This window comes from Neovison vison, chromosome 4, assembly GCF_020171115.1.
Source record: "Neovison vison isolate M4711 chromosome 4, ASM_NN_V1, whole genome shotgun sequence".
In the NCBI taxonomy this organism is placed as follows: Eukaryota; Metazoa; Chordata; class Mammalia; order Carnivora; family Mustelidae; genus Neogale; species Neogale vison.
Window position 1 is genome coordinate 53,794,073 of NC_058094.1, and position 23,935 is coordinate 53,818,007.

Below are 23,935 nucleotides of genomic sequence, written 5' to 3' on the forward strand. Positions count from 1 at the left end.
TTTCTTTCCTTAGATGTAGAATTGCTAAAACAAAGGGATGCACAATTAAATTTGCTACCTTTTGCCAAGTGGGCCTCCTACAATATGTTTGCTCCCTCCAACAGTAGTCAAGAGTCCCTGTTTCCTTATATGTCGTTTAGCACAGAGCATTATTCCTCATAATTTTAGTGACTCTTATTTTTAAAATTGTCTTTATTTTAATTTTTTTAAATTTGAAAACCTTAAAAACATAAAAGTCTTCTGTAATCTCGCCACCTTAAAATTGTGTGTGTGTGTTTGTGTGTGTGTGTGTGTGTGTGTGTGTGTGTGTGTGTATGTCCCCATCCTTAGGTATTTCTAATTATATAAGAAAAAAAGTCAGAAGCTCTCTTGGCACATTCAGTCTTCTGTTCCTTAAGGTATATAATTTTTAGCAAACCACTCTGTTTTTTAAGTGCAGTGCAATTAGTAATTAGTTGATAATTAATTAACGTATTAGTCTGCAACTTGCCTGTTTCTCTTAATAGACCATGGACAAGTGTTTTCCTTTTAATAGATCTTCTTTTGGTGACTTCATGGTATGTCCATTGTGTGGGTGTTCCAGGCTTTGTTCCCCTATGAAGAACATCTTGATTGTTTGATTCAGAAATTCCAACCTCTGGGAATTTTTCCTGCAAAAAAAATGTTTGCACAAATGCATAAAGCTATATGCATAGATATGCAGGGATGTTCATTGTAGAATTATTTTTAATAATGAAAAATTGAAAAGAACCTCAGTGTCTGTCAAGTTGAGATTAATTAAAAAATCTGATCTCATGAGCTGTTAGTTTTCAGTGTTTTAAAAAATTAGTAGATGTACTACTAACATGGAAAGTTGCCCATGATTTATGGTGAAGTGAGAAAATAAGCTACAGAGTAATACATGTAGTATAATCACATTTGTGTTTGGATGCTCCAAACAGTGTATACACATTGATAGGTATTTAATGTATTTTAAGTGATTTAAAGTGTGGCAGTAAATTGTTAAAAGCTGCTCTCTAGAGATAGGACCTGACTGGGCAGGGCTAGTTAAAGGATGGGGAAGAATAGAAGGCTTTTGCCATTTAATTTTATTCATACTTTTATTGAAAATTTAATAACAAACATATTTTATAATACTTTTAAAAATGAAAAGTGTAATTAAACTCCACAGAAACAGTAAAAATTAAAGTGTTCAAGTGAGACAAGGTAGCTTCTGAGAATCTACCTACTTAACTTGACTTCATGAAAACACAGGTAGAAAGTAGTATTTCTTATGGATACACCATATTTCATTTACACTCTAGTAAAAGAGTAAGAAGAAGAAAAGAGGAAGAGTGAGTAAACTGTAAGGTCGGAAGGGAGTTAGCTAGAAGCAGAAATGAGCCATTGATCCTGTTTCCAGAGGAACACAAGAGAACTCAAATTCCTCTTCTTCAAAAGGGCTCTTTACTCATCTATGAGCAGCTGTGTGGGGCATAAACCCTTGGTTTTCTAGACAGAATATTCCCAGTTCCTCCCAATAACATCCTTTGCCATGCTGATCGTTCTGTTGTGTTGTTTCTGTGATTGTGTTGGTTCTGTGATGGACAATCTGTCATTGTCCATCTTAAGTGTGACAACCAAGATCAAATACTACTACTACCGTCCAATGTCCAGTCTTACCAGCATGAGATATTCAGATGAATCCTTCCCTGGGCAGGATACAGTTTATTTTTTTCTTAATCTAGACTAAAATCATTCCTAAATCTTAGCCTCATATTTTCTCAGCCTCGTATTTTCTCAGCCTTGTATTTTCTCCTAGAATTTACTAATCAATGATCTTGCTGTTTCTCTTCATTATTTGTCACTCGGGGCTTCTAGATTTTGTGTGTGTGTTTGTCTTCTGGCCATCTTCTGTGTTGAGCCCTTTGCCTCCTTCTGACCTATAGCACAGAGTGCTGCTTCTGATACCCTCGATATTTCTGTTATCAAAACTGTCCAGCTCATAGGAGTCGCATAATTAATTGATATCTGCTTCCAGGGAGGCAGCTAATGTGGCCCAGGCCATGTAGATAGGCCCAAGGCATTTACTTTTGTCACCAGGGCAGTGTGCAAATTGGGGAAAAAGTAGATAGGAGTGCCCTATTTGGAGAGATGAAGTACAAAAATTCCTCCCCAGGTAGAAGAATTAGAAAAGTGTCTCTCTTCTATGGGTGATGAAGCCAGGGGACGTGACTTGAGTGGGGGCTGGATTGAGCCCCATCTTACCAGTATGCAGGATATAACTATACAATTGCTGGCAGCAGCTTGGCTTGCCATATCACCTGTGTTTAAAAAAAAAAAAAAAGACTCAATAGAATTTATGGAAGCTGCTTTATAAGCACAGTTTCCCAATTTCTGGTCTCAGGGTTCTTGTGAATGTACTTTCCACACTGGTTACTACTTTTTCTTTTTAAATTAACAGTACTGGTGAGGTATAATCTACATACCATAATATTCATCTCACTTTAAGAATACAATTCAATTATTTTAAATAAATTTATAGCATTATACAAATATAACAGTCTAGTTCTAGAACATTTCCACCACCATAGAAAGTTCTCTGGAATGCATTTATTGTTGGTTCTTTCTCCTACCCCCAGCCCCAGACAATCACTGATCTGTTTTCTGTCTTTGTAGCTTTGCTTTTTCTGGAAATCTCATATAAATGGAACCATATCTCCTTTTACTGCTTTGTTCTGCTAATCTAATAGGAGTTCAAATTTAATTAGGGTTCATATGTTGTTCCTTTTGCTCTGTTCTGCTAATCTGCTAGAGGTGTAACAACTCATTATTAGTCCTATCCCTTTCTGCTCCTACTAACCTTACTCACCCCTTTCTTTCCATTCTGACTCAGCATCTAAACATGCTCTATTACCTTTCACTTTGGAACATGTCCCCTTGTCTGGCATCCTCTCCAGCCACCGTTCTATCTCTCTGAGCCATTTCAGAGTCCGGTTTCTCAAGATTTGACTTCATGTACTCTCCCTACTCTCTAGTTTCCTGTGAACTCTTCTTTGAAAAAAGCTTTTAAATGTTAATACCTGATACAGATAAAAGAGTGTTGATAAGAACATGGAATCTCTATATGTAAACCTTAAAGCTGAGTAATATAATGAAGATCTACACCTGTCACCCACTCCTTCCACCAGATTTACATACAGTGAAATCCATGAGTCAAAATATCTAAAATCTCTTACTCATTGCTATATTTTTCTGTCCTCTTTGGTCCTTTCCTAATGCTATTAATTTCACTTTTAATATAAGGAGTTTGGGCTAAATAGCCTTTGAAATCCATCACATGTTAAGATTTCCTGATTACTATTGAGATATTAATTTTTTTGTTTAGGCTGTATTATGGAAGATTTATAGCTTACCTTGTTGAATATTACTATAATTTTTAGAAGTCTTGGCTAAGATCATGACATAGAATTAGAACATAATCTCTGTAGGAAATTTATTCTACTTTGTATTAATTTGCTTTAAAATGCTAGATTTTTTTTCCCCTAAAACTTTAAAACTAAGAGCTGAGCTTCCTGTAATATTCTCCACTAACCCTGTCTTTGGATTGAATTCGCTTAATCAGTACAGTTGGCCCCAAGAGAGGTATAGATGTCAATTATTGCTACAACTTAATACTAATGACTACTTAAATATTTAATTAAGGCAATACTTGGCACTCAGAGGGAGACTATGATCGTCCAAACCAGGCCTTTGTTTTCATCTTCTATGCCTGGTGTTTAGGGTATCCCAGTTGTAATGTAGGCTTGGAATGAGGTGTACCTCCCTCTCCTACCTGCCGGCAGAACAATTTACACAGAAAGTGACTTGTGCTGGGTATTTGAAGTAAAGTCATTACACTTGTCAGTTTTGTCAAGCTACACTTTTATTGAACATTCATTGCATTTTTGGAAGTTTGGATTTTTTTTAAAATTTTTCTGTTGTGCATTGATGCCGTTACAAAAGCTCTTTAAACCACTCATTTTAAGAAATACTGGTAACTTTCCCATGAGTTGCAAGAAGGCCAAAAGTGACTGATCATTTTCCTGGGCTTAGGTCTGACAGGAACCCCATGGGAAGAAGATCATTTTGCCCTGACAAGAACAGGTCAAGGAGAGAAGACAGCTCAGTTTAGAGCTCTGTGTTCATATGAAAGATACATTCCAGCCAAGTGGGTTCTAAGGCACAAGGTTATCCCTGGGTTCTGGAAATCCTCATATATAAGCGGGTCCTGCGACTCTTAACATGCGCCCTTTAGTCTGAAAATTTCTGGTCCTTAATATCATACATGGCCAGTCTGCTATTATTGAACACCTGTATTCTCATTTTTTTCTGAAAATGTCTTATGTTTGTGGGTTTAGCTTCTGTAATTCTAAATCTATTTGATCAGATTTTTTGTGCTTTCCCTCCTACCTAAAATTAAAAAGAAAAAAGCAAGTATATCCTCTGTTTAGTAGGTAAGTGAAGATTTCTTGAATTTATAACACTAAGTCCATGAAAGGGCTGAACTACTGAATGGGCCTGTGACATGTCTGACAGGTGTGCATATTTTGAAACATAATCCACTGAGCAGTGGATCACTTTTCTTTCTCTCTCTCTCTTTCTTTCTTTCCTTTTTTTTTTTTTCCACTTTCGTTTTCTTAAGATTTTATTTGTTTATTTGAGAGAGAGAGATAGGAGAGAAAGCATGAGCAAGGTAGGGGCAGAGGCAGAGGGAGGGGGAGAAGCAGGATCCCTACTGATCAGGGAGCAAGAAACTTGGCTCCATCCCAGGACTCTGGGATCATGACCTGATTCAAAGGCAGATGCTTACCTGATTGAGCTCCCCAGGTGCTCCCTTTGGCTCTTCTTTGTACACTCATGAATTTAACAAGTTCATCCCAAACCTCACTTACAATACCAACCACCTTTACAAAAATTTTTCTTTGACTTCAGTCTGTTTTTAGTCATCACAAACTCTGAAATAACAAGAGTTAAGGCCCTGAGGTTTAACTTTATATTTGCCTCAAACCTTAAGCCATGTTGCATTTAGTCAAAAATGATAAGAAAAATTAATGACTTTTTTATCATCATACTAATAAGAGATTTCATTAAGATCTTAGCTGCTATAGATAAAAGATAAAAAACAGTTCTTCATGAACTAAAGAATATGGTTAAGATCAGTATTTATAGTCAAAGATAAGGCTCATTTTATGTTTATAACACTCTTCTATTCAATATAATTAGTGTGAAATATTTAAGAATTTATATACTTAATTGACTTTGTCAGTTGTTGAAGAGAAACCAGTGATGTATTAAAGTTTAAGATTTGTTTTAGAAGCATTATGCTTTCAAGTCTTCAAAGTTTTTGTATGCCTGAAAAGTTCCTCTTATGTTTATGATGCTGCTTTTTTGCTTTATGACAGATGATGCATCAAATGTCTGTTACTTCATAATGTCAGTTATTTTATCTCCCTGTTACATATTTCTTATTTAAACTATAAAATCTTCAACATGAACAAGGAAGTCTCCGATCTGTGGTCTTTTCTGGGGTCATCTGCACATAATTATGCAAAGCTGATGTTCTGGGCAAGTAAGAATTCTTATGTTTCATTTCACAGGTGGGGAGCATTAAACGGGAAATGACCTTCACATTTCAACCAGAGGACTTAAAACGTGACTCTAGTAAAAAAATGTCTCATCAACACTTGTTTCCCTTGGCCATGGAGGAAGATGTGAAAACAGCAGACACCAAAAAAGCCAACCGAGCCCTTGACCATGAAAAAGAAAATACTCGCTCCATCTGTCTCCTTGAGCAAAAACGAAAAGTTGTTTCTTCCAATATTGATGTTCCTCCAGCAAGGTAAGGGAACAATAGACTTTCTATGTGTCTGCCCCAGGAAGTCAATGGGGAGCATCTACAATCTCCACCGGGATATCTCTCTATAGCATATAGACTTAGTATTTTTTTTTTTCCAAGAATGTTTCTCTGTTGCTTGGGTGAAATAGAGCAGGTATCCTTGCTCTTTGGAATTTTGAGGCTGCTCTGGTTGGAAGTATTGTAGCTTCAGAAAAGAACGCTTTATTAAATTTTGGAAAATGAATAATAAAGAGGAAAAGAATAAATGTTAAAGGAAAAACAAAAAATGTAGTACTGAGCATAGCCACTTAAAGCAGAGACACTCACATACTTAGATTTTGGACAGAGGTTGGAGAGCTGTGGCTGCAGGCCAGATTCAGCCCCTGGCACATTTTGTATAACTTATGAGGTAAGAATGGTTTTACATTTTTAAAGGGTTAAAAAAAATGAAGAACATGTGACATAGATCATAGGTGGTCTGCAAAACCTAAAATATTTGTATGTGACTCATTACAGAAAACGTTTGGTGATCCCTGGTTTATATCATGGTAATCCTTTTAAGACTGATCAACCTCAGAGCTGGACCAAGAGGGTTTATGGAAATATCAGAAGACTTTTATCACATTATAATTTTACTTAAACTATATCCAGTAGCATCCTGTCAAAGGACAGTATTGTGGCAGAATGACAATGGAATAGCAAAATGGAATATACTAGACTTTTACTTACTTTCTTGCTTGTCATTTATTTCACCTAGAAATTAAGTTCCATGTAGCCAGGATTTTAGTCCATCTTGTTTGTGCTGTATCCTTAGCACTAGAATAATGCTTAATTATGTGCTAGAGGCCCCATCAATATTTGTTGGATGAGGAAAAGAAAGAAAATGCTATAGCATGAAAGATTGCTTATTTTTAATATGTATACTGTATTTTGTTACCCAAAGCCATTTATAATGAAATTTTATAAGCAATTTTTTGAGATATCCTCTATTTATTTGAATGGTTTCAGGCAGCTAACTAGGAAAATACTATCTTTGGGAAAGGAACAAATGGTTTTTTTTGCTACCTATCCACTTTTTATAATTAGAATTTCATTGCCTTCTATATTTAATCAAAAATATCTCTTTGAGAAAATTACATATTTTTCTATTTTGTTACCAAATTTGTCATACTTTCTAAAATTTTAGGTCTCCTTGTTTTCCTTAACTTTCAGCTGCAAATTTCATATATTCACGACTTCTGTTTAACTACGTAGAATTATTTGCTTTTCTATTTTTTTTTTCATATAAAGCTCATGTTAAATTCTTTAGGATTAGTTCCTTTAACTGGACACTCATCCTGAAATGTTTTTATCATGCCCTAAAAAACTGGTAGGTACTTCAATTCATATCTGTTATTTGGTTGACTCATAGGAAAAGTGACATGTTAATTTGAAATCTGAAGAGCTATGGTTTTATTTTCTTCCAAAGCTTGTGTTGCAAAAATTAGACTTCCCCATGTCAGATATTTTAGTGATAAATTGCAGTTCAACAGGATTTACTCTACCTAAAATTTCCACTAGAACCTCTTATGTTAAAAGACCTGGAATTAATCATTTTAAATTACCGTAGATTGTTTTAGATATATCTTTCTTCTCTAATTCCACCCCACTTGCAGTAGGTTCTGGGGAGAATAATGAAAAGGAAAGAAAGAAAAATGTCTTCTGCTTTTTCTGCCTCTGGTATGTGGAATATTTTTTCCACTTTCTCTAGTTTACTAAGTATACCTAAAAGTTATGAGTTGAGTCAATGTTATTGTAGTGTTCTTAAACAGTATATGTGAGTTAATTAGATTTTAAATCCATTAATGTACAGCAAAAATTCCCCAATGACAGGGTATAATTTAGACCTATTCATCTATTATGGGAAATACTAGTTAAAGCTTCATTGTTTGAGGTCTCAACTGATACACTTGTTTTCATTGCTGTAGTAAGAATTTAATCATCATAAATATGCCAACAGTTGGTGAAATAAATTGCTCTTCTTCTTAATGACAATGAAGGAATTAGAAATTATGGAGTCTAATTATCTAACTCTCAATCCTTTTGGTTCTATTTCCATTTGCTGTCATGGAATTATTTTGTAAATGTCAACTTTCCACTATCATCTAAGTGGATCAATATCTTGTTTTAAAGAAACTCTTTTACTTGACATGGTAAGAAGATACAAGACTTTTCTTTTTGTGTATAAAGGAGAAATACTATTCTGTCTGTTGGCAGTGTATAAATAATGAAGTTTGATTACGTCTACAGTATGGTGAAGTTTATTGATAAAAGGAAATCTGTATCTTGTATAATACGTAGTACACATATGCATTATATATATACATATATAGGCTATGGCTCTAGCCACATGAGTATTACAACTTATTCTCTTAAATTCAGAGATTTGTCCAATTAAGTATTGGACAGTTCTTTATTGTTGTTGTTTTTTTAAGATTTTATTTATTTATTTGAGAGAGAGACAGTGAGAGAGACCATGAGAGGGAAGAAGGTAATAGGGAGAAGCAGCCTCTCCGTGAAGCTGGGAGCCCACTGCGGGACTTGATCCCAGGACTCTGGGATCTGAGCCGAACGCAGCTGCTTAACTAACTGAGCCATTCAGGTGCCCTGTATTGGAGAGCTCTCAGAAAGGCAAGATAACTGTTTTTAACCAATAGAGTATCACTGTTAAGAGAGTTCTCAATAGTTTAAAATAAATTCTTTCTCACTTTATCTTTTGCTTATTCCCACTATAGCTAAGAAGATTTTTATTGATGTTTGCTTTCTTTATTTTGTAAAATGGAACTTGAAGTTTATTTTCTATGGTTTATATAATGAAGATAATGGATATATTTTATGTTTCTTCATATCCCTAGAAAGGTTTTGGAACTTCCCTCCCCAACTTTATACTTCACTGTGATTGAGCATTTTCTGTTTCCATGCAGTAGCTTATTTATTGAGTACCTGCTAGGAAACTGGTACTCAGTAAAAAAAGAATGAAATGGGATGCCAACCCTTTAGAGTTTACAGTTGAATCATAGAAACAGACACCTAAGTAGCTAATTTCAAATAACAGTTTCTAACTTCCTTTCTTTTTATTACAACTGGGTGAATTTGTATATAAAGAAGAATCTCTTAATATTAGGAAAGCTATTAATTTGATACAACTATTGAAAAGCCTTTTTTGGGGGGGTGGTTTAGTCTCTTTTTCAAGGTAGGGATGAATGGAATAGAGAAGGAGGAACCCTATATCTGAGACCTACTTTACCAAATGCCTTTTTGTTTACCCAATTTCTGAGGACCCATTTAAAAGTTGCTCATAAATTTAAATAAACTCTTAATCCTGATGTGTTAAGCTGGGTCTTCTGAGAAGCAAATGCCAAGGCAGGATTAAATGCAAGCATTTTATTGGAACAGATACCTGTGGGTAAAAAGGGGTGGGGTGAGGCAAGGGACAGGGAAGGAGGCAGAGGTAAGTGAGACTGTGCAGTCCTGAGCCCAGTGAGGGAGAGAGCCAGGGAAGGTTGGGGGAAGTGTCCTAGACTGCCTTGCAAGGTCGTCATGAGTCCTGCATTATGTAAATGCATTGGAGTCCACTTACCTGTGGAATATTTCTTTATCAATTTTAGGAAGAGACAGTCTTTTCTTTGGGGGAGGGTTGTAGAGGTAGAGTGAGTGCATTATAGAGTTGGGGTACTCAGAGTATTCCAAGTTCTTCAGTGGAGAAAACTAAGCAAAGAGAGCAAGAGTGTGTGAGGGAACACATGAATGAGCAGTGTTTCTTTGGAACTAAACATCTATCATTAACAGAAGAAAAATTGTTTGCAACAAATTATTGGGGAGCACTAGTTTGGGGTTGGGGGTTGTCAGTGCTAACAGTGGGGGCAACACTCTGTAAATGATGCCTCTCTCTCTCAAGTTGTCGCAACTTACTCACTTAGTAATGCATGGTTATAAAAGAAAACAACCCCCTCCAGAAGAGATTGTGAATGGAGAATGAGGAGTTACTAATTATAATATGTCTTCTTAAGTATTTTTTAATCTCTAGGGAAAAATACTAGCAGTCTTGATTTCTATGGAGAGTTGAGAAAAATGAAGTTTAAGAGTATAAAGAGACAGGGGTGGGAGCTCTTGAAGAGTCCATCCAGAAAGGAATTCCAAAACTGTAGTTTGGCTCAAGAAATGAGTAAGAGGCCAAAGGTCAGTAAGACAAATGCCAACCAGAGGTTTCTTGTGGGTAGAGCTCAGTGATTCATTAGTCAAGACAGTGATTTTAGCCTCATTTGAATAAGATGATGAACCTGGGCACAGATAATAAATGAATCATGCCCCGATTAGTGATGGAAATCTGGAGAGAAAGAAAGAGTTGAAATCCAGAATAGGGAATTTGTGCTCGCTTCGGCAGCACATATACTAAAACAGAATAGGGAATTTACTGATTAGCCAGGGATGTGAAGCATACAAGTAGTTGGAAGGAATTTTTCTGTTCTTGGAATGCGTGCCAAGCTGTTGGCACATGAGACTTCTGGTGAATTGGGTTGCTTGAATGTAGTTGGTAACACCGAATTCTTTCATAGTGCAAAAAGTGTTTGTTTGGGTGTTTGAACTGACCCAGAGGGTAACTAGGCATGGTGGTAAAATCTGTGAGTCTCAGAAAAGAGAACATGAAGGACCCAGGAGAGTCCATCTTGGAGCAGAAACTTCCACCCATGTTAATTCTGCCTGTTGTGGGGAGTTGCTGGGGAGTTGCTGGGGATGTCACTGGGCCGACTCCCATATACAGTTCATGAAGACTGCTCTAGTGTTTCTAGGTATTTTAAGGATTAGATGTATTATTTCTTGGCATATATTACTTGAAATCTGCTGCCTTTAAAGTAAATAGTTTTATAAAATCTTTTGATTTTACAGTAAACAATGTAGACACTTACCAAAAGAGAAACAAGGAGAAACAAGTACTGGACACTCATGTCAGAATTGAGAAATTGCGAAAGAGTTGTAAATTGTGAGAAAGTAGAAATGATGGTAATAGGAATAAAGGTTTTTGGTCTGTGGGTGCCAGTTATCTGGAGTATGTATAGATCGAATCATATACCCCAAAAGATATGACAAAGCCCTGATGCCCCAGTACCTGTAAATGAGATTTTATTTGGAAATTAGGCTCTGGCAGATATAACCAAATTAAGATGAATGTCTTTGGGGTGGGCTATAAACCAGTATGGCTGGTATCCATAGAAGAAGAGAGGAGAGGAGACAAAAAGTGCAGGGAGAAAGCCAGTGGAGGCAGAGATTGGATTAATTTGTCTGTTGGCAGCAATACCAAAAGCTACGAAAAAGGCATGAAACAGAGTCTCTCCCCAGAGCCTTCAGAGAAGGTGCTGTGGTCTGAATGTGTGCCCTCCCAAGTTCATTTGTTGAAACCTAATCCCCAAAGTGATAGTATTAGAAGGTAAGTCATTTGCCTGTTGATTAGATCATCATGGGGTGGAACATGGCGCGGGTGGGATTAATGCCCTTATAAAGGAGGTTCAGAGAGCTCCCTTGCCCACTCTACCAAGTGAGGATACAAGAAGTATGCAGCCCAGAAGACAACCCTCTGTCAATCTTGTGGCATCCTTATCTCAGACTCCCAAGCTCCAGAACAATGAGAGAGAAATTTCTGTTGTTTGTAAGCTACCTGGTCTATGGTGTTTTGTTATAGCAGCACAACAAGGACTAAAAAATTATGGCTCCCTGACATCTTAATTTCGTCTTTAGCCTCCAAAATTGTGAGACAATAAAATTCTGTTGTTTTGAGACACACAGTTTGTGGTGATTTGTGGAGGGCGCTCTAGGAAAATTAATATAGGTTGCTAGTGCTGATGAATACCTCTATGTCTTGCCTTATAAATTTACTTTGAGTAGAATAATCATTCATGTTCATTAATTAAGACTTACACTTAATAACATTATTAGTTATCTTTGCCTCTCAGAGAGGGACACTACCACTGCATATTCTATTATTTTTCTTATAAAGGAAACCCTTATTCAGTCTTTTCACAATAGCATTTTCATTCAAACAGTAACTTATAGAACTTACCTCATCTAATAAACAGGTAGAATTTTGCTTTTCCTATGACTATTCAACTTGTGGATATTTGTTCAGTTGTCTCTAAGTCAAGTTTATAGGTATAAACTTGAGGTATAATTCATGTAGGAAAATGTACCCACTTTAAATGTGCACTTTAATGAGTTGTAACAAAACTATGTACCTGTGTAATTAATGCCATAATCAAGATAAAGAAAATGTTCTTCCCCCCAAAAATTTTTTACTGTGCCCCTTCCCTGTCAGCCTGTCCTCTGACCCTCAGCACTTGGCAGCCAATATTCTATGGACTAGTTTTTTTTTTCTAGTTTTCTAGTTTTTCTAGAATTCATATAAATGGAATCAAACACGATGCATTTTCAGGAATCTTCATTCACTCGGCATGATTTTTTTAAAGATTTACTATATTTTTCTTTTGCATTTGTCAGTAGTGTGTTACTTTGTATTGCCAAAGAGTATTCCATTGTATGAGGATATGATAATCTTATTATCCCTTCTCTTCTGATGGATATTTGGGTTGTGTCCAGTTTAGGGTTATCAGGAATAAATCTGCTATGAATATCCAGGTATGCTTTTGTGTGGAATATGTTTTCATTTTTAAATACCCAAGACTTGAATTAATAGTTCATATGGCCATTGTATATTAAATTTTTTTTTAAACTGCCATACATTTTCAAAGTAGTTGTACCATTATACGTTCCCACCAGTAATGTACAAGAGCTTCAGTGGCTTTATGTATTCACCAACATGTAGTATTTTCAGTATGCTTAATTTTTTTATGAAAGTAAGAAAGTACTCTTCCTAATTTGCTGAGAGATTTTCTCTTCAATAGATGTTATACTAACAGAAATTTTTGCATCTATTTATACGAGCATACTTTTAAAAATTATTATATGTTGAATTACATCGATCAGTCTTTGACCATAAAGTGAACTTTTCAACACTCTCTTACACACTGAAGGATCCATTTTTGCTAAAATTCTGTTAAGGTTCATTCATTTCCATCCATTGACCAGTCATTTCATTTACCTGGATCTCTTTGCCTGATTTTAATAGAAGTTTAATGATAGTCTCATAAAATGGGTTAGGAAGTGTTTCCTTGTCCTTTCTTCTTCTCAGTTTGTTTTAGGTCTGCTATTACTTTGCCTTAAAGGATAGGTCCACGACTGAAAATGTCTTGACCTTGAGTTTTCTTTATGGAAGTGTTTTTTTTTTAATTTTTTATTTCTTTTCAGCATAACAGTATTCATTGTTTTTGCATCACACCCAGTGCTCCATGCAATCCATGCCCTCCCTAATACCCATCACCTGGTTCCCCCAACCTCCCACCCCCTGCCACTTCAAAAACCTCAGGTTGTTTTTCAGAGTCCATAGTCTCTCATGGTTCACCTCCCCTTCCAATTTCCCCCAACTCCCTTCTCCTCTCCATCTCCCCATGTCCTCCATGTTATTTGTTATGCTCCACAAATAAGCAAAACCATATGATAATTGACTCTCTCTGCTTGACTTATTTCACTCAGCTTAATCTTTTCCAGTCCTGTCCATGTTGCTACAAAGGTTGGGTATTCATCCTTTCTGATGGAGGCATAATACTCCATAGTGTATATGGACCACATCTTCCTTATCCATTTGTCCGTTGAAGGGCATCTTGGTTCTTTCCACAGTTTGGCGACCGTGGCCATTGCTGCTATGAACTTTGGGGTACAGATGGCCCTTCTTTTCACTACATCTGTATCTTTGGGGTAAATACCCAGTAGTGCAATTGCAGGGTCATAGAGAAGCTCTATTTTTAATTTCTTGAGGAATCTCCACACTGTTCTCCAAAGTGGCTGCACCAATTTGCATTCCCACCAACAGTGTAAGAGGGTTCCCCTTTCTCCACATCCTCTCCAACACATGTTTTTTCCTGTCTTGCTAATTTTGGCCATTCTAACTGGTGTAAGGTGGTATCTCAATGTGGTTTTAATTTGAATCTCCCTGATGACTAGTGAATCATATAAAAAAATGGGCAGAAGATATGAACAGACACTTCTCCAATGAAGACATACAAATGGCTATCAGACATATGGAAGTGTTTCTAATTACAATTCAATTTTTAAAATAACATGATATTTAGATTTTCTGTTTCTTTTTGAGTCAGTTTTGTAATCTGTATCTTTCAGTAAATTTACCCATTACATTAATTTAGATGTCAAGTTTATTAATGTATAGTTCTTCATTATATTACCTTATTTTTTCTAGTATCTGTAGATATTATAGTAATGTCCCGTTCTGATTTCTGATATTGGTTAGTATATTGTCTTCCTTTTTTTAACCAATCTTACTAGCAGTTTATCAGTTTTGTGGCTCTTCTCAAAGAGCAACCTTTGTATATATAGATTTTCTCTGTTTGCCCATTTTCTATTTCATTGATTTCTTTTTTCATCTTTGTTATTTTCTTTTTTCTGCTTATTTTGACTTTAAGTTCCCTGTTTAGTTAGCTTCTTAAGTGGAATTTTCATCATTAATTGTAGATCTTTCTTCTTTTCTATTATTAACATTTAATCCTTTCCAATTTTATCAATAATAACTCCTTTTTTATTTTAAAGATTTTCATTTAAATTTATTTGTCAGAGAGAGAGAGCACAAGCAGGGACATGGATATGCAGAGGGAGAAGCAGACTCACTGCTGAGCAAGGAGCCCAGTGTGGGACTCGATCCCAGATGCTTAACCAACTGAGCCACCCAGGCATCCCAGTAATAATTCCTGCTAAGCACTTCTTTATGTATACTTCCCAAATTTTGTTTGGCTGTTTCTTCTTAAAATTAGATGAATAGAATTAGCTCTTATTGTAAAAAGTAAGAAGCATAATATATTTATCTTCTTACTGTTAAAAATTGGGAAAATAATCCAGAAAACAAAAACATAGTATATTCTTGAAATAAGATATTTAAGTCATTGCCTTCATTATAATTAAACTGACATGTTTAAATTTTTTTGCCATCTTAACTTTTTTAAGCCATGCTTTACTATTTTTCCTCTTTCATAATGTTATTCAAGAATTCTGCATAGTTGCTGATTTTTTTTTCTACTTGTGACTGCTGGTTCTGTGTATTACTGATTTTTTCCTACCCCTTTAGTGATTTTGTCTACTTCTTAAATTTTCAGTTTATCAGAATTTGTTTTATGAATTTTAGAATTGGTATGTGTTCTTGATGAATTGCCCTCTTTATTATTTTGAAATGTTTTCTAAACTTTTTATTTAAATTAAATTAACATATAATGTATTGCTGCTTTCAGAGGTACAGACCTGTGATCATCAGTCTTATATAATACCCAGTTCTCATCACATCATATGCCCTCCTTAATGTCCATCACTCAGTTACTGCATCCCTCTACCCCACCCTCACCCCTTTGTCAACCCTCAGTTTGTTTCCTATGATTAAGATTCTCTTATGGTCGGGGTGCCTGGGTGGCTCAGTGGGTTAAGCCTCTGCCTTCGGCTCAGGTCATGATCTCAGGGTCCTGGGATCGAGCCTCGCATCGGGCTCTCTGCTCAGCAGGGAACCTGCTTCCCCTACTCTCTCTGCCTCTCTGCCTACTTGTGGTCTCTGTCTGTCAAATAAATAAATAAAATCTTTAAAAAAAAATATTCTCTTATGGTTTGTCTCTCTCTTCTTTTTTCCTCTCTTCCCCTATGATCTTGTTTTGTTTCTTATGAGTGAGATCATATGATAATTATATCTCTGGTTAACTTATTTCATTTAGCATAATACCCTCTAGTTCTAACCACATCATTGTAAATGAAAAGATAGGTAGATTTATTTATTTATTTATTTAATTTTTGATGGCTGAGTTGTATTCCATTGTATATATATATCATATCTTCTTTATCTACTCACCTGTCAATGGACATCTGGGCTCTTTCCATAGTTTGGTTATTATGTACATTGCAGCTATAAACATTGGGGTGCAGGTACCCCTTCAGATCACTACAATTGTATCTTTGGAGTAAATGCCTAGTAGTGCAATTGCTGGGTCATAACGTAGCCCTATTTTCAAATTTTTGAGGAACCTCCAAAGTGGCTGCACCAGCTTGCATTCCCATCAACAGTGTAGGAGGGTTCCCCTTTCTCCACATCCTCACCAACATCTATTGTTTTCTGACTTGTTAATTTTAGCCATTCTGAATTGTGTGATGTGGTATTGCATTGTGGTTTTGATTTGTATTTCCATGATGCTGAGTGATGTTGAGCATTTTTTCATGTGTCTGTTGGCCATTTGTATGTCTTCTTTGGAGAAATGTCTGTTCTTGTCTTCTCCCTATTTGATTGGATTATTTGTCCTTTGGGTATTGAGTTTGAGCAGTTCTTTAGAGATTTTGGATACTAGCCCTTTATCTTATATGTCATTTGCCACTATCTTCTCACATTCTGCCAGTTGTCTTTTGATTTTGTCAACTGTTTCCTTTGCTGTGCAAAAGCTTTTTGTTTTGATGAAGTCTCAATAGTTCATTTTTGCCTTTGCTTCCCCTGTCTTTGAAGATGTGTCTAGAAGGAGGTTTCTGTGGCCAGAATCGAAGAGGTTGCTGCCTGTGTTCTTCTTTAGGATTTTGATGGATTTCTGTCTCACATTTAGGTCTTCCATCCATTGTTGAGTCTGTTTTTGTGTATGGTGTAAGAAAATGGTTCAGTTTCATTCTTCTGCATGTGGCTGTCCAATTTTCCCAACACCATTTGTTAAAGAAACTATCTTTTTTATACTGGGTATTCTTTCCTGCTTTGCCAAAGATTAGTTGACCATAGAGTTGAGGGTCCATTTCAGGATTCTCTATTTGTCGCCCTCGACCCACAAGGATGACAAGAAGCCCCGGTTCAGATGTATCTTCTCTCCCTTTATTTCCGCAAGTCTATACACTTATATACATTTACATGACCAATCTGTAAGCAAGGTGACCAATAAGGGGCCAAGCAATGGGGAGAGCCAATGAGAGTCCTGTTACTATGCTGATTAAATTTGAAACAGCCAATGACTATGTCCTCCTTTAGGCAAGCTTCACCAGAAAGTTCGTTGTTTACTTGCAGCATATTTTGCTGGCAGTGAGCCAAGCACCATCTTGTAATGGCGGGGACTTTCCCGGCCGGAGGCGGTCCCCGACACTAGTCTGTTCCATTGATCTATGTGTCTGTTTTTGTGTCAGTACCCTACTGTCTTGATGATTACAGTTTTGTAATAGAGCTTTGACTAGTGCTTGAAGTCCGGAATTGTGATGCCTCCATCTTTGGTTTTCTTTTTCAACATTCCTCTGGCTATCTGGGATCTTTTCTGGTTCCATACAGATTTTAGGATTGTTTGTTCCAGCTCTGTGAAAAAAGTTGATGGTATTTTGATAGGGATTTCTTTGAATGTGTAGATGGCAGGTAGTGTAGATATTTTCACAATATTTGTTCTTCCAATCCATGAGCATGGAAGATTTTTCCATTTCTTTGTGTCTTTCTCAAGTTCTTTCATGAGTACTTTATAGTTTTCTAAGTATGAATTCTTTATCTCTTTGCTTAGGTTTATTCCTAGGTTTCTTATGGTTTTGGGTACAAATGTAAATGGGATTGACTCCTTAATTTCTCTTTCTTCATCTCATTGTTTGTATATAGAAATACAAATGATTTCTGTGCATTGATTTTATATCCTGCTACTTTGATGAATTCCTGTATGAGTTCTAGCAGTTTTAGGGTGGAGTCTTCTCGGTTTTCCACATAAAGTATCATATCATCTGCAAAGAGTGAGAGTTTGATTTTTTCCTTGCTGATTCAGATGCCTTTTATTTCTTTTTGTTGTCAGATTGCTGAGGCTAGGACTTCCAGTACTATGTTGAACAGCAGTCATGATAGAGGACATTGCTGTCATGTTCCGACCTTATGGGAAAAGCTCTCATGTTTCCCCATTGAGAATGATATTTGCTGTTGGTTTTTCATATATGGCTTTTATGATATTAAGGTATATTCCCTCAATCCTTACACTGTGAAGAGTTTTGATCAAGAAAGGACGCTGTACTTTGTCAAATGTTTTTTCTGCTCTATTGCGAGGATCATATGGTTCTTGCCCTTTCTTTTATGTAGTATATCACACTGATTGATTTGCATATGCTGAATCACCCTTGCAGCCCAGGAATAAATCCCAATTGGTCATGATGAATAATCCTTTAAATATACTGTTGGACCCTATTGGCTAGCATCTTGGTGAGAATCTTTGTATTCATGCTCATCAGGGATATTGGTCTGTAATTCTTCCTTTTGGTGGGATCTTTTTTTGGTTTTGGGATCAAGGTCATCCTGGCCTCATAGAATGAGTTTGGGAGTTTCCCTTCCATTTCTATTTTTTTGAAACAGCTTCAGAAGAGTAAGTATTAATTTTTCTTTAAATGTTTGGTAGAATTCCCCTGGAAAGTCATCTGGCCCCGGGCTCTTGTTTGTTGGGAGATTTTTGATTATTGCTTCAATTTCCTTGCTGGTTATGGATTTGTTCAGGTTTTCTATATCTTCCTGTTTCAGTTTTGGTAGTTTGTATGTCTATAGGAATGTATCCATTTCTTCCAGGTTGCCTAATTTGTTGGCAAATAGTTTTCATAATATGTTCTTATAATTATTTGTATTTCTTTGGTGTTGGTTGTGATCTCTCCTCTTTCATTCATGATTTTATTTATTTGAGTACTTTCTCTTTTCTTTTTGATAAGTCTGGCCAAGGGTTTAAAAACTTTACTAATTCTTTCAAAGAACCAGCTTCTAGTTTCATTGATCTGTTCTACTGTTCTACTAATTCTTTCAAAGAACCAGCTTCTAGTTTCATTGATCTGTTCTACTGTTCACTGCTCTAATCTTTATTATTTCTCTTCTCCTGCTAGATTTAGGAGGAATTTTTATTTGCTGTTCTTTCTCCAGCTCTGTTAGGTGTAAGGTTGGGTTGTATACTTGAGAATTTTCTTGTTTCTTGAGAAAGGCTTGTATTGCCATATACTTCCCTCTTAGAAGTATCTTTGCTACATTCCAAAGATTTTGAACAGTTGAGTTTTCATTTTCATTAGTTCCCATGTATTTTTTAAATTCTTCTTTAATTTCCTGGTTGACCCCTTCATTCTTTAGTAGTAGTACGCTCTTTAGCCTCCATGTATTTGAGTTCTTTCCAAATTTCCTCTTGGGATTGAGTTCCAGTTTCCCATTGTGTTCCAAAAGTACGCAGGGAATGATCCCAGTCTTTTGGTACCAGTTGAGACCAGATTTGTGACCCAGTATGTGATCTATTCTGGAGAGTGTTTTATGAGCACTAGAGATGCATGTGTAATTTGTTGATTTAGGATGGAATGTTCTGAATATATGAGTGAAGGCTATCTGGCCGAGTGTGTCATTCAAAGCCCTTATTTTCTTGTTGACCTTCTGCTTAGATAATCTTTCCATTGCAGTGAAGGGGGTGTTATAGTATTATTATCAATGTGTTTCCTTGATTTTGTTATTAATTGGATTATATAATTGAATGCTCCCATATTAGGCACATAAATATTTACTATTGTTAGATCTTGTTGGATAGCCCCTTTAATTATGATATAGTGTGCTTCCTCATCTCTCATTATACTCTTGGGTTTAAAATCTAATTTGTCTGATATAAGGTTTGCCACTCCAGCTTTCTTTTGATGTCCTTTAGCATGGTAAATGGTTTTTCACCCCTCACTTTCAATTTGGAGGTGTCTTTGGGTCTAAACTGAGTCTTTTGCTGACAGCATTATCAATGTATCTTGCTTTTTTATCCAGTCTGATAACCCTGTGTCTTTTGACTGGGGGATTTTGTTCATTTACATTCAGAGTAACTATTGAAAGATAAGAATTTAGTGCCATTGTATTACCTGTAAAGTGACTATTTCTGTATAGCTTCTTTGTTCTCTTCTGGTCTGTGTTACTTTTGGGCTCTTTCTTTGCTTAGAGAATCTTTTTTAATATTTTTGTAGGGCTGGTTTGGTGATCACAAATTCTTTAAGTTTCTTTTTGTCCTGGAATATTTTTATTACTCCTTCTATTTTTGAATGACATCCTAGCTGGGTAAAGCATTCTTGGTTGAGTATTTTTCTCATTTAGCACCCTGAATATATCATGCCCATCCTTTCTGGAATTACAGGTCTCTGTGGATAGATCTTTTGCCAATCTAACATTTCTACCCTTGTAGGTTATAGAACTTTTGTCCTGAGCTGCTTTCAAGATTTTCTTTCTGAGATTTGCTATATGTTGGGGTGTTGACCTATTTTTATTGATTTTGAGGTGGTTCTCTGGGCCTCCTGGATTTTGATGCCTGTTTCCTTCCCCAGATGAGAGAAGTTCTCCACTATAATATGCTTCATTATACTGTCCACCCCCTCTCTCTTTCTTCTTCTGGGATCCCAATTATTCTAATATTGTTTCACTTTATGGTACCACTATCTCTCAAATTCTCCCCTTGTGATCCAGTAGTTTTTTATCTCTCTTTTTCTCGCTTCTTTATTCTCCATCATTTGGTCTCTGTATCACTAATTCTCCCATCTGCCTCATTTATCCCAGCAGTTAGAGTCTCCATTTTTTATTGCATCTCATTAATAGCCTTCTTTATTTCAACTTGGTTAGATTTTAGTTTTTTTATTTTCCAGTAAAGGATTCTCTAGTGTCTTCTAGGCTTTTTTCAAGTCCAGCTAGTATCTTCATAATTGTTATTCTGAACTCTAGTTCTAGCATCTTACTTATGTCCATACTGATTAGGTCCCTGGCAGTCAGTCCTACTTCTTGTTCTCTTTTTTGAGTTGAATTTTTCTGTCCTGTCATTCTGTCCAGAGATGAAGAGATGAACAGGAGAACAAAATGCTAAAATGGCAACAACGACCCCAGAGTAACATACACTAAACAAATCAGAAGGGACTTGAAACTGGAAAAAAAAATGTTTTTGAAAAAAAAAAGAAGAAAAGAAAAAGAAAGAGGATAATCAGACAAGTGAATAAAATAGAGCAATACCCTGGATTCTGTGTATATTTTGATCTTTTTTTTGGAAAACTAGATCCCAAAATTGTAAAAAAAAAAAAAAAAGAAAAGAACTTATATATGTACAAAAATAAAATTCAATACAGTGAAAGGATAGAATATAACTATAAAAATAGAAATTAAAAGACAAGAAAAAACAAAGGAGAAAACAACAACAACAAAAAGGGATATAAATAGGTGAACAGAACAGAACAATACTCTATCTCCTGAGTGTATTTTGGTCAGTTTGTTAGAAGAAACTACATCTCAAAATTGTAAAGAATGAAAAATTTGCATATCCAAAAAATAATTTAAAAAAGATAGAATGTAACTGTAAAGATGAAAATTTAAAAAAGATTTTTAACAAAACAAAAATAAAAAAAGGAAAAAGAAAAAAAAAGAATATGATCAGACAAGTGAATAGAACAGAGCCATACACAAGATTTTGGGTGTATTTTGGTCTGTTAGAAGAAACTACATCCTAAAATTGTAAGGAAAGAAAAACTTATATACAAAAATAAAATTAAATACAATGAAAAGATAGAATGTAACTGAAAAAGATGAAAATTTAAAAAGATTTTATTTTTTAAAAGATTTTGTTTATTTATTGGACAGAGAGCTAGAGAAAGTGCACAAGTAGAACAGCAGGCATAGGGAGAGGGAGACACAGGCTTTCCATTGAGCAGGGAGCCCAACATGGGGCTTGATCCCAGGACCTTGGAATCATGACATGAGCCAAAGGCAGATGCTTAAGTGACTAACTTATACAGGTGCCCCCAAAAAAGATTTTTTAAATGAGTTGATAAAATGAGAAATTGGTTGAAAAATGAGGAAAAAAATTTTTTTAAATTAAAGTTGAAAGACTAAAGAATCATGGGGGAAAAGCCATGAATTCTATGTACTCTACTCCCCTAGCTCTGGAGTTTTGCCATTCTTATTGATCAGTAAACCTGGTCTTGGCTGGATATTCTTGCTGATCTTCTTGGGGAGGGGCCTACTGCATTGATTTTCAAGTGTCTTTCATTGCACCTCTCTCCCTATGGAACTGCACTGCCCTTGCCAGGGGCCAAGCTAACTAATCAGTTTCGGTTTGTTCTATGTGGTTTTTGTTCCTTGAAGGCTTTCTGCGAAGCTTTAGAGAATGAGAATAAAAATGACAGCCTCCCCAATCTCCAGCCCTGGAGCTGAAATTTCAGGCCCCACTCTTCAGTGCACCCTCCGAGAAAAGTAGTCAATCACTCCTGTCCCCCTGGTCTCCCTCTACACTCCATGTTCACCCAGCCTGTGACCAAGCATTTCTGTCTCAGGCACAAAACCGTTTGGAATCTCCAAACCCTGTAGACTCCTGTGGTGCACTCCTGGGGGAGGAAGGGCTACGGGAAGGTCTCTCTGGTTCTGCTGCTTGTTGGGCCCCTCTCCCAACTGTTCTGGGGTTTCTAGTTTATGGTAACCCCACTTTGAGAGCCCACTCCTGGGCTCATTGATTGCAGCCAGCTTCCCTACTGTGATGCCTGGGAGCTCTGCCACACTCAGGCACCGTGGTCTTCCTGTGACCCCGGGGATCCTGAGAGCACACTGTCCCACCTATGATTCTGTCCCTATCTCACTGTCTAAGTTTCTTTCAGGCAGGGATGTCCCTCATCAGAGCAGACTTCTAAAAGTTCTCATTTTGTGCTCTGCTGCTGTATCACTTCCCAGTAGTCGGCTTACGGAGACTCCCTCCCCCGTGGTCCATCTTCCCATATATCGCCTCAGATTCCCGTCTCCACACCTCCTACCTTGTGGAAAGTGGTCGCTTTTCTATTTGTAGAGTTGCAACTATTCTTTTCTTAGATCCCTGGTTGAGTTTGGAGGTGTTCAGAATGATTTGATAGCTCTGTAGCTGAATTCCTGGACCAGATGAAACTAAGGACTCCTACTCCTTCACCATCTTGGATGAACTTTACTTCTTTTTAAAAACTTTTTCTTAAATATTTTATTTTTTTGTTGCTCTTGTAAAGGAAGTCATTTTCTTAATTTTATTTTGAGATTGTTCATTGCTAGTGAGTAGAAATAAAACCAGTTTTTTGTATATTAGTCTTGTGTCCTGCAACCTTACTGAATTTATTTATTCGTTTGAATAGTTTTTGTGGATTCCTTAGGATTTTATATATAGAAGATCATGTTGTCTGTAAATACAGATAGTTTTACTTCTTCCTTTTAAATCTGGATACCTTTTATTTCTTTTTCTTGCCTAATTGCCCTCAGTAGAATCTCCAGTACAATATTGAATATAAATGGACATCTTTACTTGTTCTTGATCTTAGAGGGAAAACATTCAGTCTTTTGCATTAAGAATGATTTTAGCTGTGAATTTTTGGTAGATGCCTTTCATCAGGTTGAGAAATTTCCCTTCCATTACCAGTTAACATGTTGAATGTTTTCTAATGAAAGAGTATTGAATTTTGTCAAGTGATTTTTCTATATCTATTGAAATGATCACATAATTTTTGTCCTTCATTTTATAGTAATTGATTTTCAGACATTAAACCAATCTTGCATTCTTAGGGTAAATATCATTAGGAGGTGTTATCCTTCCTTTATATTGCTTAACTTGGTTTGTTAGTATTTTGTTGAGGATTTTGCATCTATATTCATAGGCAAGACTGATCTGTTTTCTTTCTTGTGATGTCTTTATCTAGTTTTATTATCAGAATAATATTGGTCTTGGAGAATGAGTGTTGAAGTGTTCCCTTCTCATATTTTTTGAAGAGTTTATAAATCATTGGTCTTAATTCTCCTTTAAAGTTTGGTAGTATAATCAATTATCCTTTAAATATTTTTAAACAAAAATAGTGTTTATCTACATATTGATATCTTTGAGTCTCTTTCTTCGCTGCCCTTATTTTCTCTGCATTGCCAATGGCTTTCTCCACTTTGTAGAGAAGATAAACAGAAGTATCAGATTTTTTTTTTCTTCTAGCAACTTGCCC

General features: G+C 36.1%; 1 protein-coding gene across 2 annotated transcripts in view; it reads left to right on the forward strand.

Annotated features, from left to right (window-relative positions):
- Positions 1-23,935, forward strand: part of ZNF704 (zinc finger protein 704) — a 240,952-nt gene that overhangs the window by 44,872 nt on the left and 172,145 nt on the right. For both annotated transcript variants that reach the window (XM_044245398.1, XM_044245397.1), the window contains exon 2: positions 5,619-5,860. In XM_044245398.1, the coding sequence (XP_044101333.1) occupies positions 5,640-5,860 (221 nt within the window). In that variant the 5' untranslated portion in view covers positions 5,619-5,639. The remainder of the gene's footprint in view (positions 1-5,618; positions 5,861-23,935) is intronic.